This window comes from Crinia signifera, chromosome 11, assembly GCF_055691185.1.
Source record: "Crinia signifera chromosome 11, ASM5569118v1, whole genome shotgun sequence".
Classification (NCBI taxonomy): Eukaryota; Metazoa; Chordata; class Amphibia; order Anura; family Myobatrachidae; genus Crinia; species Crinia signifera.
This window is the reverse complement of record NC_139227.1, coordinates 59,071,408-59,088,262: the sequence shown is the minus strand read 5'-3', so window position 1 is coordinate 59,088,262 and position 16,855 is coordinate 59,071,408. Positions and strand designations below refer to the sequence as shown.

Here is a 16,855-nt window from a genome sequence, read left to right as displayed (position 1 = left end):
CCAGGGTACTCAATAGAGTCAGTATAGGGTTCGCTGTGGCTGTCCTAACTGGCGGTCCCGGCTACGGGCTCATGCCTGACCTCCCATTCCCTGCCTCCTGTAACTTGTACTCTGTGCCTAGCGGCAACCATAACATTATAACCGGCCCTACAGGTTATATAACGGGATTTATATATCAATTTCTTGATTGAATTTGCCATTTGTTGTACCTTGAATCCCACTCCTCAGACCTTCTCGGATCAACTCCAGGGGTTAACCCAAATGGTCCGGGATCTGTCTCTGAAAGTAGCCTCCCAAGAACAGAGGATGCGTCCTCCAGATCCAGGGGTGTTGGAACCGAAGGTGAATTTGCCCGATCGATTCTCTGGGGATAGGAGGGCTTTTTTCAACTTTAGGGAGAGTTGCAAGTTATATTTCTGATTTCGACCCCGGTCATCCAGTTCAGAGTCTCAGCGGGTAGGCATGGTTATGTCCTGATTACAGGGGGACTCTCAGACATGGGCATTTGGGCTACCTCCCGACAGTCCGGTCTTGTCCTCAGTCGACGGCTTCTTTAGCTCGTTAGGTTTATTGTACGACGACCCTCCGCGGAGACTCATCTCTGAGCCCTTAAACAAGGGGAAGACCCGGCAGAGGTATATTGTACAGAATTCCGCCGTTGGTCAAATGATTGCGGATGGAATGACCCTGCTCTACGAAGTCAGTTCCGCTGTGGCCTATCCAACATCATCAAGGATAGCCTTATTCAGTACCTTGTACCCAGTTCCCTTGATAAACTGATGGAACTGGCTATAAAGATTGACCGCCTTCTCCGTAAGCGGAGATCGTACCGGGGCGTACAAGCACGGTCCCTTCCTTATGTCCCTCTAGTTCCGGAGGAGATCGATGAACCCATGCAGATTGGGGCGACTCGCATCTCTCCGGAGGAGAGAGCCCGTAGGTTTAGTTCGGGCCTTTGTTTATATTGTGGGAACAAAGGGCATATCCTTAAGAATTGTCCAAATAGGCCAGTAAAAGCCTTGGCCAAGTGAACGAGGAGAGGGTTCACTTAGGCCTGCAATTGTTTTCCTCCCATGATTCCTTATTAGTTCCATGTGGTGTTTCTTTTCAGGAAAATAAATTTTCCGGTACGGCATTTATAGATAGTGGTGCGTCCGGAAATTTCCTGGATATCAGTTTGGCCCAGAGATTGGGTATTCCTCATCTGAAACTCTTGTCCAATGGGGCAATTTCTTTTCAGACTCCCTCAGTCTTGATGACTATCGGTTTATTTCATAGGGAGGAGATTTTATTTTTGTTAACTTCTTGTCCTCTCATTCCCATAGTTTTGGGATATCCTTGGTTAGTCAAACATAACCCCATTATTGACTGGTGTTCGGCGCAGATTGCTCATTGGAGTCCCTACTATACACAGCATTGTCTTAATACCTCGGCCTTGGTGGCGTCTGTCTCCCTCTCTGGGATACCTTCCCCTTATCAAGACTTTGCGGATGTGTTTTCTAAGGGGAAAGCAGACAGTCTTCCGCCCCATCACCCGTACGATTGCACCATCAAATTGGTTCCCAACGCTCCCTTACCCAAGGGTAGATTGTATGCTTTATCCATCCCGGAGACGAAGGCGATGGATGAATATGTACAGGAGAGTCTCAAAAAAGGGTTTATCAAGGGTAGATCAAGATATAACGCCACATTAACGGTATGACAAGTAGAATCATGGTCTCCCCTTTACTATACTTTGGGTCACGATATACATCAGGTACTATTTTTGTGTTAAAATGTTCCAGATCGCACTATATATGCATATTCTGATAATAACTATTCACTTCCTGCATTACGTGACCAGCTCCGATCACGTGATCCTCAACTTTATTGATATGTCTCAAATACAAAAGGTATAATCTCATTTTTATGGTCTATTAAAGATGAATAATTATTATATCATTATCCTCCTGTGCATCTATATTGTTTACTGATTTTTATATATGTTTGATTGTGTGCTTTAACAAATATTGGTCATACAGAAATTATTTCCCGCACACCTGGGAAACATTGCCTTAATCAATTCAGGGTATTTATAGAGCTCCCCTAGGACATACTGTACCAGTCACTACTGCTCCTGAAGAAGACGTGTGAACACGTCGAAACGCATTAAGACACCGTCTGTTTCAGTCACCAATTGCACCTGTTACCAGACCACCCAGACTGGCTTGAAAAACCCAAAGGATTCCACATTGGGTGCATTGACACCATTGGGTGCATTGACACCATTCACCCGTAACACCTTGCTTTTCTACTGAGTTAATCCGGATCCACAATGCTGGACAATTCTCCGGGACCCTTCTAAATTCTCCTCGAAAATACAGGAGACAGATTATACAACCCTATACCCAGGGCTATTTTTAGCAGGCTCCAGCAGGAACTGAGGCCCTTATTCTAGTTCACTTTTTCTGACAAAATATTTCTTAGATGGACAAAACCATGTGCACTGCAGTTGAGGCAGGTGTTACTTGTGCAGAGATAATTAGATTTGGGTGGGGTTTTACTTCAAAGTGAGATCTTTATTGCAGTGTAAAAATAAAGCAGCCAGTATTTACCTTGCACATAAACAAAATGACTCACCCAAATCTAATTCTCTCTGCACATTTTAAATCTGCCCCCCTGCAGTGCACATGGTTTTGTCCATCTAAGAAAGATTTTGTCAGAAAGAGTGAACTAGAATAAGGGCCTCAGTTCCTGCTGGAGCCTACTGAAAAATAGCCCTGCTATATACCTGGTAACTATTCAATCGTATTAGTACACTGAACTGTTGCATTAATCCTATTTATGGAGCAATACCCATTCAGACTGTTTTTAAACTCATCACCCTTTTTTCTTTTTTTCATTGACCTACTATGAGAATTCTCTATAGACAATGTTTAATTGTCTTTTTTACATTGTATAATAAATGCTTTTTATTGATTAATTGTGTTACTCTTTACTCAGTCAAACCCAGCGCTGTATACTTTTCTCTTTTTTGCACAATTTATTACAGGGAGCCTTACACACACATATAAAGCTGCTTTAACTGTACTTGTGGTTCTCTAGTCTTTGTTTGACTGCCCAGATATATGCCCTTCGTGATAAGCCAGAGCGGGCACTGCCCAGATATATATTCTGCATGTGTACCACTTTGATAAGCCGAGAGCGGGCACTGCCCAGATATATCTCCTGCATGTGTACCACTTTGATAAGCCGAGAGCGGGCACTGCCCAGATATATGTCCTGCATGTGTATCACTGTGATAACCCAGAGCAGACACTGCCCAGATATATGTCCTGCATGTGTATCACTGTGATAACCCAGAGCAGACACTGCCCAGATATATGTCCTGCATGTGTATCACGGTGATAAACCAGAGCGGGCACTGCCCAGATATATGTCCTGCATGTGTATCACGGTGATATACCAGAGCGGGCACTGCCCAGATATATGTCCTGCATGTGTATCACGGTGATAAACCAGTGGGGATATGGTCATTGGGTCACCAGCAACATGAGTCTAGGTCGACATGGGTTAGGTCAACAGGGTCATTAGGTCGACATGGGGTCTTTCACTGTTTCTTGAGCTGACATGTGCCGACAGGCAGTATTTCATGCCCTACCATCCACTATGGCATGGTGGGAGAACAAAATAGTGTGCCGAGCGTAGCAAGGTACAGAGCCCGAAGCATGGTGAGCGTAGCCTGCCATGCGAGGGGACGTGTTGCACTTTAACCTGTGTCCACATTGACTGTGTTCACATTCAAGTAAAAAACAGTGAAAAACCCCATGTCGACCTTTTGACTGTCGACCTAACCCATGTCGACCTAATGACCCTGTCGACCTAACCCATGTTGACCTAGACTCATGTGGACCCTCTTGCATGTCGACCAGACACATGTCGACCTAAATGCATGTTGACCTAATGGTGTAGACCTAATCACTGTCTAACATCTTCCTGGTGACCAACTCAGGGGCAAACGCAGGATTTTCCCAAGGGGGTTTCCAGAGGGGCGGAGCAAAGCACGGAGATGGACACTTAGGTGACCCAGTATTTGCTGGGTCAGTTAAAGTATTATAAATAGACCAAATGTATATAAATAATAATAATAAAAAAAAAAAAAATATATATATATATATATATATATATATATATATATAGACCTTGTGTTGCGGCTCGGCACTCCAACTCACGGTGGCAAATTCCCAGGTTCCCTCAGGATCCAAAAGGTAGTATAGGTATGTATATATATATATATATATATATATATATATATATATATATCAACCAAACCCCTTCTTTTTCGCGCTAAATTGTGAGAGATTATTAGTTTCCTCCCTGTTTCCACAATACCCCTGTTTGTTGGCTAAGGGGAATTAGAAAAGATACGAGAACAAGTGTGGAATGGCGCACTTCTCAACTTCAGTCCATAATACTGTATATTAAACAATGTCCATAACTTGGTGTTATTCTCTTTATTAAAAGTCTTTAATATATATAGATATATAGATAGATAGATAGATAGATAGATAGATAGATAGATAGATAGCAATACAGGCACTCATCGGACTTAGTAATCCAAAATAACCGGACACAAGGGTCTCAGAATGTAAGCAACGTTTCAAGCTTTACTCGCTTTTCATCAGGCTCAAATTACAATAGACACAAACAGCTTTAAATCACCTTACATCCACCGTACTCCCTCCGGCTGCCGCGCACGCGGCCCGTCCAGTTCCGTGTCCATCCCCAATGATGTCACCATGCTGCCGACGCACATTAGCTCAGTCACCAGGCTGGGCGGACGGTTGCCCGGCAACCTGTACATAAAAACAAACAGGTGTATAACAATACTAAGATCAATAGACACACATAGTAAATGACAACAGCTAATAAACAACAATAATGCATATGCTGAAATAATGATCAAATGACAGGCTGAACTAAAAAATTGTAAATTGCAGCGTCTCGCTGTCAAAGATGAAGGAGTGGACAGAGCCGTCCAACCAGGGGAGAGCATAGGTGGGCATCATAAAGGAATCCTAAACCTGTGAGTTGATCCCTGAGACCTGTACACATAGATGTCGACATATCGTGTCGACCAAACGATACATTTATAAAAAGCAATGGAAGCTGCAGTATTCGTTTAAACCCGCTGGAAACACAGTATTTAAACGGTGAATCCAGCGGGTCTCACACTGTAGGAGAAGTTTATTGCGGTCTCCACCTCTTTGATTGGCTGGAATTTGGTATGATTTTGTATGATATATTCATATATTCACTACACCCGATCGTTACATATGCATGATCGGGTGTAGTGAATATACCCGGTCCCCTGCTGGCACCCCTGGGGGGCAGCCTGTGCTGCCTGGCACCCGGGGAGCCCACCTCCCCCCCACATACGCTCTGGGGCAGGCAGGGAGACTTCCATCTCCCTGCCTGCCACCGTCCTCAGGCTCCCTGCGGCGTTCGCCGCAGGAGCTCATATTCGCCGGTCAGCGGCAGCGAGCCCCTGACTCGTTGAATACCGGAGCCGGCGAGGCTCCGGAACGCGGCGACCAGTGGCAAATGTGCAGCAAATCCTAAACAGGATTCGCTGCACGTTGCCGGTATTCACATTGAATACCGCCCAATGTGTCCCAATTCCCTAAAGGGCCTTGGAACAGGCTGTTCATTGGTGGCAGGTTTACCTTCAAGGGATTGTCTAATAGTAGACCTATGTGTACCCATGGGTTCTTTAAAGGTCCTTGTGGTCTTCCCCACATAGAGGAGACCACAAGGACATCTGATGATATATATACAACATGGGTACTCGAACATGATAGAACCTGACGAATAGGAATTTTGACACCTGAATGGGGGTGCAGAAAGAAATTGCCCGTTTCCAGGTAGCCACAGGTGGTACATCCGACACACTTGTAGCATCCTGGCTTTTTGGTCAGGAAATTGGTTTTACACAGTTTGCCATAACCCGTAATGTTATTTCTTACCAGCCAATCCTTAAGATTCCGCTGACGTTGGAAGCTGGGTAACAATGAGCTGTTTTTAAATGTCTTCAGACCTGTGTCCCTTTGTACAAGGGGCCACAGGTCACGTGCTGTTCTGACAATACTGGTACTGACATTTGAGAATTTTTGTACAAAAGGAATTTTGGTATCTCTAGAAGAGGGCATCGTAACTTTGGGCACCAATGTGGCGTTACGAGGAATGGCTAAGGCCTTGGTCTTAGCTGCCATTAATTCACTGTATTTGTACCCCCTGACAAGAAATTACTTGATCATAAGATCTATCTCACCCTCTGCCTCCGCCGGGTCTTCGCAAATGCGTCTAGCCCGGAGGAATTGTGAGTAGGGGAGTCCTCTGATGGTGCTTATGGGGTGCTGACTGGAACAATGGAGCAACATGTTCCGATCAGTGGGCTTTTTAAATAGGCCAGTGTGGATCCTGCCACCATCCAGTGTCAAAGTGACATCCAGATAGTGTACCGAGACTGGACTGATCTCGAACGTAAATTTAATGGTACAATCTAGCGTGTTGATATGCCCAATGAGATCCTCAAATTCCTGTTTCCGTCCTGTCCAGATACACAGAAGATCATCTATGTACCTGGTCAGGAAGAAAATGTTTTTAGAAACATTGGTATCCAAAAAAAGAGATCCTTCTCGATCTCAAACATAAAACAATTGGCGAACGCTGGAGCTACGCAAGAACCCATTGCGTAGCCCCGGCGTTGGACGTACCATTTACCGTCAAAGAGAAAATAATTGTTAGACAATGTTAAAGACAATAATTCTAGAAAGAAGGGTAGTTCCGGGCCCTTGTATAGGGGGCTGGCGGACAGTAACCTTCTGGCTGCCTCTACACCAGCACCTTGGGGGATGCTGGTAAAGAGGCTAACAACATCTAGGGTGCATAAAAAGCTACCCTGCAGAATGTCAGGAAGACTGATAAGCTTGTTCAATATAGAGGTGGTGTCCTTCAGATATGTTTTCTGGGTCTGGATAGTGGGTTGGAAATGCATATCAAGAAATTTGAACACGTTATAGTAAATGGAGTCCCGGGCGGCTATGATGGGCCTACCGGGTGGGTTGGAGGCGTCTTTATGGAGTTTACAAAGTGAGTAGAGGACTGGTGCCGTAGGGTGTTCCTGATAAAGTTGTTTGGCTATAGAATTGGTGATTACTTGCTCTTTTACCACCATCTCCAATAGATTAAAAAAGTTCCTTATTGAAACGGGACGTCGGATTAGAGTGTAACATGATGTACACCTCTGTGTCGCTCAGTTGTCGAAGGAGTTCTTGTCGATATTTATCAACATCTTGCACTACCACTCCACCCCCCTTATCAGCGGGGCGGATGACAATGCTTTTATCTGTACTCCGATTTTTCAAATAAATAAATTCTTCCTTGGACAAATTGCAATGCTACTGACTTGAGTTCTTGTCTATTTTAATGGCTTGAAAGTCCAATACTTTATTGAAACTTTTATTGGTTATTGGTGGTGGGATCAAACTTTGATATTTTCTTCAATATACTGGGTTTAACAGAAGTCTCTTCACCCATGGGTTGTTCACTGGAAGGTTTTTCAAAATGTTCTTTCAGTCTCAATTTGCAGTTGAACCTGACCGAATCAATCTCCCATTGAAACTCATCAAACGCTTTGGTGGGCACGAAATTAAGTCCTTTACTCAAGACCGTCATCTCTGTATCTGAGAGCAGTCTGTTCGATAAATGTAATATTATTTCGCTTTTGTTTTCCCTCCTCTCTTCCCTTTTGAGGGTCCTGAGCCACTGGCCTCCTATTCTGATTGGTCGGCAGTTTTCCCGACGCGACGCGCTCGGGTCTTTACCCCTAAAGGTTTTTTTTTTCGTTTTGGAGGTGTCCTCGGATTCGCTCTGGCTTGAAAACCCTCCTCTCGACGTCTCAGTCTCCCACCCTTTACAGTTTCTCCAATTCTTTCTCTTTCTTCTTGCAGGACCTGTAGGTGTGTTGTATACCCAGGTACACACATTATTATCAGCGTAGTCACGTTGGACTATCTCCAACTTGTTTCTTTTGAACTTGACCAAGTCTCTGCAATACGTGTCAATTTGTGTTGAAAGCTTATCCAACCAATTTGTCTGGGAATCCTCCCTCAGTGTGTTGATGTGTGCAGCTTCAAATTGAACCAATTAACAGCCTGTTCCAAGGCACTTTAGAGAATTGGGACTCAATTTGTCAGCCCTTAGGTACAAAATCATAGATCAAATTCCAGCCAATCAAAGAGGTGGAGACCGCGATAAACTTCTCCTACAGTGTGAGACCCGCTGGATTCACCGTTTAAATACTGTGTTTCCAGCGGGTTTAAACGAATACTGCAGCTTTTTATAAATTTATCGTTTGGTCGACACGGTATGTCGACATCTATGTGTACAGGTCTCAGGGATCAACTCACAGGTTTAGGATTCCTTTATGATGCCCACCTATGCTCTCCCCGGGTTGGACGGCTCTGTCCATTCCTTCATCTTTGACAGCCAGACGCTGCAATTACAATTTTTTAGTTCAGCCTGTCATTTGATCATTATTTCAGCATATGCATTATTGTTGTTTATTAGCTGTTGTAATTTACTATGTGTGTCTATTGATCTTAGTATTGTTATACACCTGTTTGTTTTTATGTACAGGTTGCCGGGCAACCGTCCACCCAGCCTGGTGACTGAGCTAATGTGCGTCGGCAGCGTGGTGACGTCATTGGGGATGGACCCGGAACTGGACGGGCGGCGTGCGCGGCAGCCGGAGGGAGCACATTGGAGGTAAGGTGATTTAAACACTGTTTGTGTCTATTGTAATTTGAGCCTGATGAAAAGCGAGTAAAGCTTGAAACGTTGTTTACATCCTGAGACCCTTGTGTTATTTTGGATTCCTAGGTCTGACGAGTGCCTGTATTGCTATCTATTGTGTCACCTGGGAGACCAGGGTGTCAGCGCCCCAAGGCAGCTTCAGCATCCTCCTCGACTGAGTGCCAGTCTTCCCACCCATATTGTTGACCATTACTTCCTTTGGACATCGTTGGATGGATGCCATAAAGTACTGGTTCTGACTGAGCACCACTGAGCACTTTCTACTACCCCTGTTCCTCAAGTGTGTTTCCACTTATCATACAGTGACGCAACCGCCTCTCTCCCGTGTGGAGAAGTATGCAAGAGCTTACTGGATACAAAAGTGTGACTCTCCCGATTTGCGAAACATGGTCGTTTTCAGATGCTGACGCGGAATCCATCCGCTTTAAGGAAAACCTGTCACAAACTGGGGGCCAGGAGTCTAATGAGCAGTTGTTTTTTAAATATCTCCGTTTGAGAAAAAAAGAAACTGACTTTTACCTCCACGGGGTAACCTTGTCAGATTACCACAAGGTTGGCCACATCCCCAGAGGTTTCCGTATAAGAAACGCCCCCACTATCGGTAAGAACAATCCTGAGATCTGCCGTAAGTGGGTGGCTATTCTTAATAAATGCAGTTTGGACCTCATTCTGCTGGTGATCACTGAGGCCACCAAAGAATTATCAGCCATTAAGGAGAAGATTGTCCAATTTGAAGCTGCAAACATCGACACACTAAGGGAGGATTCCCTGACAAATTGGTTGGATAAGCTTTCAACACAAATTGACACGTATCGCAGAGACTTGGCCAAGTTCAAAAGAAACAAGTTGGAGATAGTCCAACGTGACTACGCTGATAATAACGTGTATACCTGGGTATACAACACACCTACAGGTCCTGCAAGAAGAGAGAGAAAGAATTGGAGAAAATGTAAAGGGTGGGAGACTGAGACGTCGAGTGGAGGGTTTTCAACCCAGAGCGAATCCGAGGACACCTCCAAAACGGAAAAAAAAAAACCTTTAGGGGTAAAGACCCGAGCGTGTCACGCCGGGAAAACTGCCGACCAGTCAGAATAGGAGGCCAGTGGCTCAGGACCCTCAAAAGGGAAGAGAGGAGGGAAAACAAAAGCGAAATAATATTCAATTTATCGAACAGAACGCTCTCAGATACAGAGATGACGGTCTTGAGTAAGGGACTTAATTTCGTGCCCACCAAAGGGTTTGATGAGTTTCAATGGCAGATTGACTCGGTCAGGTTCAACCTCAAATTGAGACTGAAAGAACATTTTGAAAAACCTTCCAGTGAACAACCCATGGGTGAAGAGACTTCTGTTAAATCCAGTATAGTGAAGAAAATATCAAAGTTTGATCCCACCACCAATAACCAATCTTTGAATAGTTTCAATAAAGAACTCCTTCAACAACTGAGCGACACAGAGGTGTACACCATGTTACACTCTGATCCGACATCCCGTTTCAATAAGGAACTTTTGGTACTTATGTAATATCTGGACTCCCGTTTTTCTTATGAGACCGCGTCCCCTCGCGGGGCTCGCTGCACTCACCACGCTTCGGGCACGGTGGCTCGCTACGCTCGCCACACTATATAAAATCAACTCCATGCGTAGTTGGATAGTAGGGGTATGAAAAAATGGGGTGCATTTAACATGGGAGTCCAGATAATACATAAGTACCGAACTTTTCAATCTATTGGAGATGGCGATAAAAGAGCAAGTGATCACCAATTCTACAGCCAAACAACTTTATCAGGAACACCCTATGGCACCAGTCCTCTACTCACTTCCTAAACTCCATAAAGATGCCTCCAAACCACCCGGTAGGCCCATCATAGCCGCCCAGGACTCCATTTACTATAACATGTCCAAATTTCTTGATATGCATTTCCAACCCACTATCCAGACCCAGAAAACATATCTAAAGCACACCACCTCTTTATTGAACAAGCTTATCAGTCTTCCTGACATTCAGCAGGGTAGCTTTTTATGCACCCTAGATGTTGTTAGCCTCAATACCAGCATCCCCCAAGGTGCTGGTGTAGAGGCGGCCAGAAGGTTACTGTCCGCCAGCCCCCTATACAGGGGCCCGGAACTACCCTTCTTTCTAGAATTATTGTCTTTAACATTGTTTAACAATTATTTTCTGTTTGACGGTAAATGGTACGTCCAACGCCGGTGCTGCGCAATGGGTTCTTGTGTAGCTCCGGCGTTCGGCAATTGTTTTATGTTTGAGATCAAGAGGATCTCTTTTTTTCAGATACCAATGTTTCTAAAAACATTTTCTTCCTGACCAGGTACATAGATGATCTTCTGTGTATCTGGACAGGACAGAAACAGGAATTTGAGGATCTCATTTGGGCATATCAACACGCTAGATTGTACCATTAAATTTACGTTCGAGATCAGTCCAGTCTCGGTACACTATCTGGATGTCACTTTGACACTGGATGGTGGCAGGATCCACACTGGCCTATTTAAAAAGCCCACTGATCGGAACATGTTGCTCCATTGTTCCAGTCAGCACCCCATAAGCACCATCAGAGGACTCCCCTACTCACAGTTCCTCCGGGCTAGATGCATTTGCGAAGACCCGGTGGAGGCAGAGGGTGAGATAGATCTTATGATCAAAAAATTTCTTGTCAGGGGGTACAAATACAGTGAATTAATGGCAGCTAAGACCAAGGCCTTAGCCATTCCTCGTAATGCCACGTTGTTGCCCAAAGTTACGATGCCCTCTTCTAGAGATACCAAAATTCCTTTTGTACAGAAATTCTCAAATGTCAGTACCAGTATTCGGCTGGTAAGAAACGACATTACGGGTTATGACAAACTGTGTAAAACCAATTTCCTGACCAAAAAGCCAGGATGCTACAGGTGTGTCGGATGTACCACCTGTGGCTACCTGGAAACGGGCAATTTCTTTCTGCACCCCCATTCAGGTGTCAAAATTCCTATTCGTCAGGTCGAGTACCCATGTTGTATGTATCATCAGATGTCCTTGTGGTCTCCTCTATGTGGGGAAGACCACAAGGACCTTTAAAGAATGCATGGGTACACATATGTCTACTATTAGAAACCTGCCACCAATGAACAGCCTGTTCCAAGGCACTTTAGGGAATTGGGACACAATTTGTCAGCCCTTAGGTACAAAATCATAGACCAAATTCCTCAAAGAGGTGGAGACCGCGATAAACTTCTACAGTGTGAGACCCGCTGGATTTACCATTTAAATACGGTGTTTCCAGTGGGTTTAAAGGAATACTGCAGCTTCCATTGCTTTTTATAAATTTATTGTTTGGTCGACACGGTATGTCGACATCTATGTGTACAGGTCTCAGGGATCACTTCACAGGTTTAGGATTCCTTTATGATGCCCGCCTATGCTCTCCCCTGGTTGGACGGCTCTGTCCACTCCTTCATCCTTGACAGCGAGACGCTGCAATTTACAATTTTTTAGTTCAGCCTGTCATTTGATCATTATTTCAGCATATGCATTATTGTTGTTTATTAGCTGTTGTCATTTACTCTGTGTGTCTATTGATCTTAGTATTTTTATACACCTGTTTGTTTTTATGTACAGGTTGCTGGGCAACCGTCCGCCCAGCCTGGTGACTGAGCTAATGTGCATCGGCAGCGTGGTGACGTCATTGGGGATGAACCCGGAACTGGATGGGCGGCGTGCGCGGCAGCCGGAGGGAGCACGGTGGAGGTAAGGTGATTTAAACGCTGTTTGTATCTGTTGTAATTTGAGCCTGATGAAAAGCGAGTAAAGCTTGAAACGTTGCTTATATTCTGAGACCCTTGTGTCCAGTTATTTTGGATTCCTAGGTCCGACGAGTGCCTGTATTGCTATCTATTGTGTCACCTGGGAGACCAGGGTGTCAGCGCACCAAGGCAGCTTCAGCATCCTCCTCGACTGAGTGCCAGTCTGCCCACCCATATTGTGGACCATTACTTCCTTTGGACATCGTTGGATGGATGCCATAAAGTACTGGTTCTTAACCTCCAATCACAATTTTTATAAATTAAAGTTTGATTATACACTGTCATAATTATACTGTCTTAATTAAAAAAAATCATAACAATATTCAAATGGATAGTTTAGAGCTATTGTAGGAGGTAGAAATAAGTCGTATTGGCTCATAAATGAAATTGAAGACTTTATAAGTGGAGTATAACGTTGTTGAACAGATAATAAATTTGTGCTGGGGTTTGTAGGCATATGTTTACACATATATATATCACGTATCTCACTGCAAGGTTGTAAACACATACCTTTATAGAACAACGTTGTGGTAAAACTACAAACAGGGTGGAAAGTGTGCAATTCTTTCCTCTAAGCCGAAAGAGAAGGGCACCCAGTCTATGCTACTGTCTCAATCGGTTGATAACTGGCCCGAAATGGCCCCTACGCAGGGAATAAATATACAACTATATCAGACTTTTTTTTGACAGAATTAGCAATTCGTATGATTTACAAGTTTAATCACATCCATTTAATGACATACCACCTCTGGTAGTAAGAGTTGTTTTGGGGTAATAAATGCTGGTATTCAAGTTGATCGCCCATACAATTGGTTACCTATAAGTGTCAGTGCCTGCAATTTAATTATTCTTATCAGTGAATATTACCCATTTTACCTACAAATGTAAAAATATAAACCATTAGAACTAATAATGAATACTATATATTAATATTGATAAAGATAAGAATAAATAATAATTAACATATGTAGTCAATTTAGGAAAACATAATAAATAATAAATATAATAATTGATAAATAAATTTGTATAATAATTCCAAACATCGTCGAACACTGCACGGTATTTATGTTGTTCACTATTTATTATGCATTTGGTTTGTCTTGAGAACGGAAGTAAATTCCGAAACGTTGACTGTTACCAGTGTCTGGAGTCTTCTTGTTAAAATCCGCGGAGTGCTGCTATACAACCCCTCCTACATTTCCTCCACTTGCAGCACCCCGGTCAGATATCCCATTTTTTTTTTTATAAGCTGCTCCTTTATTGTTTCACATCCTCCGATGTATGAATAACTCTTGTAGAGGTGATCTTGACTGTCCATATTTATGTAAAATTATTTATTAATCTGTTTATGTATTAACTATGTGTATGATGTTTGTTTATGCTTTGTAGCTGATACCCCTGAGGAAGCCCCTTGTTGGGCGAAACGCATCAGGTGAAAACAGCACGTTTTGTCTAAAAAGACTTTTAATAAAGAGAATAACACCAAGTTATGGACATTGTTTAATATATTATGGACTGAAGTTGAGAAGTGCGCCATTCCACACTTGTTCATATATATATATATATATATATATATATATATACATACATACATACACAGTATATACATACAGGGGCATCAACAGCAGTGTAGACCCCTAGGCATAGCAATGTATTGGGGCCCCTACCGATCTTCCAGCGGTAGGGGTGGGGGAAGCTTTGATGTTTTGGTGGGAGGACAGCTTGCTTGACTGCAGATATCTCCAGTTCCCGGAAATAGATTACTTAGATTTTAATGGAATTAAAAACTAGAGAACCCCACCTACCAAATGGTATTGGGGACTAGTTGATCAGGATTCAGGAGGCAGAGCAATCTGCCAACAAAAATATAAAACTACATACCAGGTGTGTGGAGCTGGAGCAGTAACCAGAGTAAAGACAAGCTACTAGTGTCCATCAAAGGGGGAGAGTCCCAGCTTATGGAATATACCCTCAGAAAAACTCTAAGTCAGACAGAACCTGAAATATCTGACTGGGAATAGCAATTAACAGGTTTGGATGGGCACTACTGCTTTGAAGTCAGATATCTCCGGTTCCCAAGGGCCGATTTTAAAAAATCTTGTACCTATGGAAATAGGGGAATCTTAGCTTTCAGCCTAGGGTCACACTCTGGCTGCTGCTCGTACCTTGTGTATGATATATGCTGCTTGGGGACGGGCGGTGAGGTCACAATGTGCTATGGCTGACGCTCTTACCTTGTGTAGGATATATGCTGCATGGGGACAGGCGGTGAGGTTACATTGCACTATGGCTGCCGCTCGTACCTTGTGTAGGATACATGCTGCACGGGGGGCGGGCAGTGAGGTCACATTGTGCTATGGCTGCTGGTCGTACCTTGTGTATGAAGAGGGTGCTGAAGGTCTCCCAGGACACAAAACCATGTTCCATCAACTCAGAGGTGGCCCTCAGTGTGTGGCACATCACCTCCCCCAGCCTGCAAGACAGCAACTTTACAAAGGTGACATCAGCTAAGATCCAACTTGGATAATTTTATAGACATCAACTAGGTCGACATGTATGAAGGCCAACCTGACTGAAGGTTGATATGGATTAGGTCGACAGGTCATTAGGTTGACATGGTGAAGGTCGACAGTTAAAAGGCCGACATGTGGTTTTTCACATTTTTGGTCCCGAAAAAGTTGACATGGTCACTATACCGAACCACTGCGTCCTCTGTCATGGCTCAGCACAGTCTTTTATTTTCCCACTATGCCCTAATGGCTGGTAGGGCATAAAATACCACCTGTCAGCACATGTCGTCTTAAACCCCCCCCCCCCCCCCCCCAAAAAGTGAAAAACCCCATGTCGGCACTCAGTCATGTCAGCCTGCAGTCATGTCGGCCTAATGTCCCAAGCATGTGTACATTGCTATATCATACCTCTCAGCGTATTAGTGTTAGGACCTTGTGACCTCTGCAGGAATGATGGCATTTGTAAGCCACGCCTCCTCTTTGCCGTCACTGTGGGGGGATCTCTCTCTCACTCTCTCTCTCTCAATGCAGTTAAATCAAGATCCCACTGGCTGTGATGCAAGATGTTAGGATTAGGCACTAAGGGGGGGGGGGGGATTAGGCTGCGGGGGGGGGGGGTTTAGGCTGTGACTAGGGGGAGATTAGGGTTAGGTGCTAATGAGGGAGGTTAGGCTATAGGAGGGGGAGGTTAGGCTGCAGGAGGGGGTAGGGTAGGCTGCGGGAGGAGGGAGGTTAGGCGCTAAGGAGGTAGGTTAGGCTGTGGGAGGGGGAGGATAGGGTTCGCACTAAGGAGGTAGGTTAGGCTGCGGTAGGGGGGAGGTTAGAGTTGGGCATTAACTTGGAGGTTAGGCTGCAGGAGGGGGAGGTTTGGCTGCAGGACAGGGAGGTTAGGGTTAGGCGCTAAGGGGGAGGTAAGGCTGCGGGAGGGGGAGGTTAGGGTTAGGCATTAAGGGCAGAGGATGGGGTTAGGCTGAGGGAGGGGGGAGGTTAGGATTAGGCACTAAGGGAGGAGGTTATGGTGTGGGAGGGGAAGATTAGGGTTAGGCACTAAGGGGGAGGTTTGGCTGCAGGACAGGGAGGTTAGGGTTACGCACTAATGGGGAGGTAAGGCTGTGGGAGGGGGAGGTTAGGGTTAGGCATTAAGGGGGGAGAATAGGGTTAGTCTGAGGGAGGGAGGAGGTTAGGGTTAGGCACTAAGAGGGAGGTTAGGCTATGGGAGGGGGAGATTAGGGTTAGGCACTAAGGAGGGAGGTTAGGCTACGGGAGGGGGGAAGTTAGGCTGTGGGAGGGTGGAAGTGAGGGTTAGGCACTAGGGAGGGAGGTTAGGCTGTGGGAGTGGGCAGGTTAGAGTTGGACACTAAGGGGGAGGTTAGGGTTAGGCACTGAGGGGGGATATTAGGCTTTGGAAGGGGGAGGTTAGGGTTAGGCACTAAGGGGGGGAGGTTAGGCTGCAGGAGGGGGGGAGTTAGGGTTAGGCACTATGGAGGGAGGTTAGGCACTAAGGAGGGAGGATAGGCTGTGGGAGGGGGAGGATAGGGTTATGCACTAAGAAGGAAGGTTAGGCTGCGGGAGGGGGGCGCTTAGAGTTACGCACTAAAGAGGGAGGTTAAGGTTAGGCACAAAGAAGGGAGGTAGTAGGCTGTGGAAGGGGGGAAGTTAGGGTTAGGCAATAAAGAGGGAGGTTAGGCT

At 44.9% G+C, this 16,855-nt stretch overlaps 1 protein-coding gene across 4 annotated transcripts in view; it reads right to left on the bottom strand.

Moving 5' to 3' along the window:
* The window catches only part of ELMO3 (engulfment and cell motility 3), a 286,359-nt gene that overhangs the window by 150,677 nt on the left and 118,827 nt on the right, over positions 1 to 16,855 (bottom strand). For all 4 annotated transcript variants that reach the window (XM_083164845.1, XM_083164844.1, XM_083164843.1 and 1 more), the window contains exon 7: positions 15,030 to 15,129. In XM_083164845.1, coding sequence (XP_083020971.1) covers positions 15,030 to 15,129 — 100 coding nt within the window. The remainder of the gene's footprint in view (positions 1 to 15,029; positions 15,130 to 16,855) is intronic.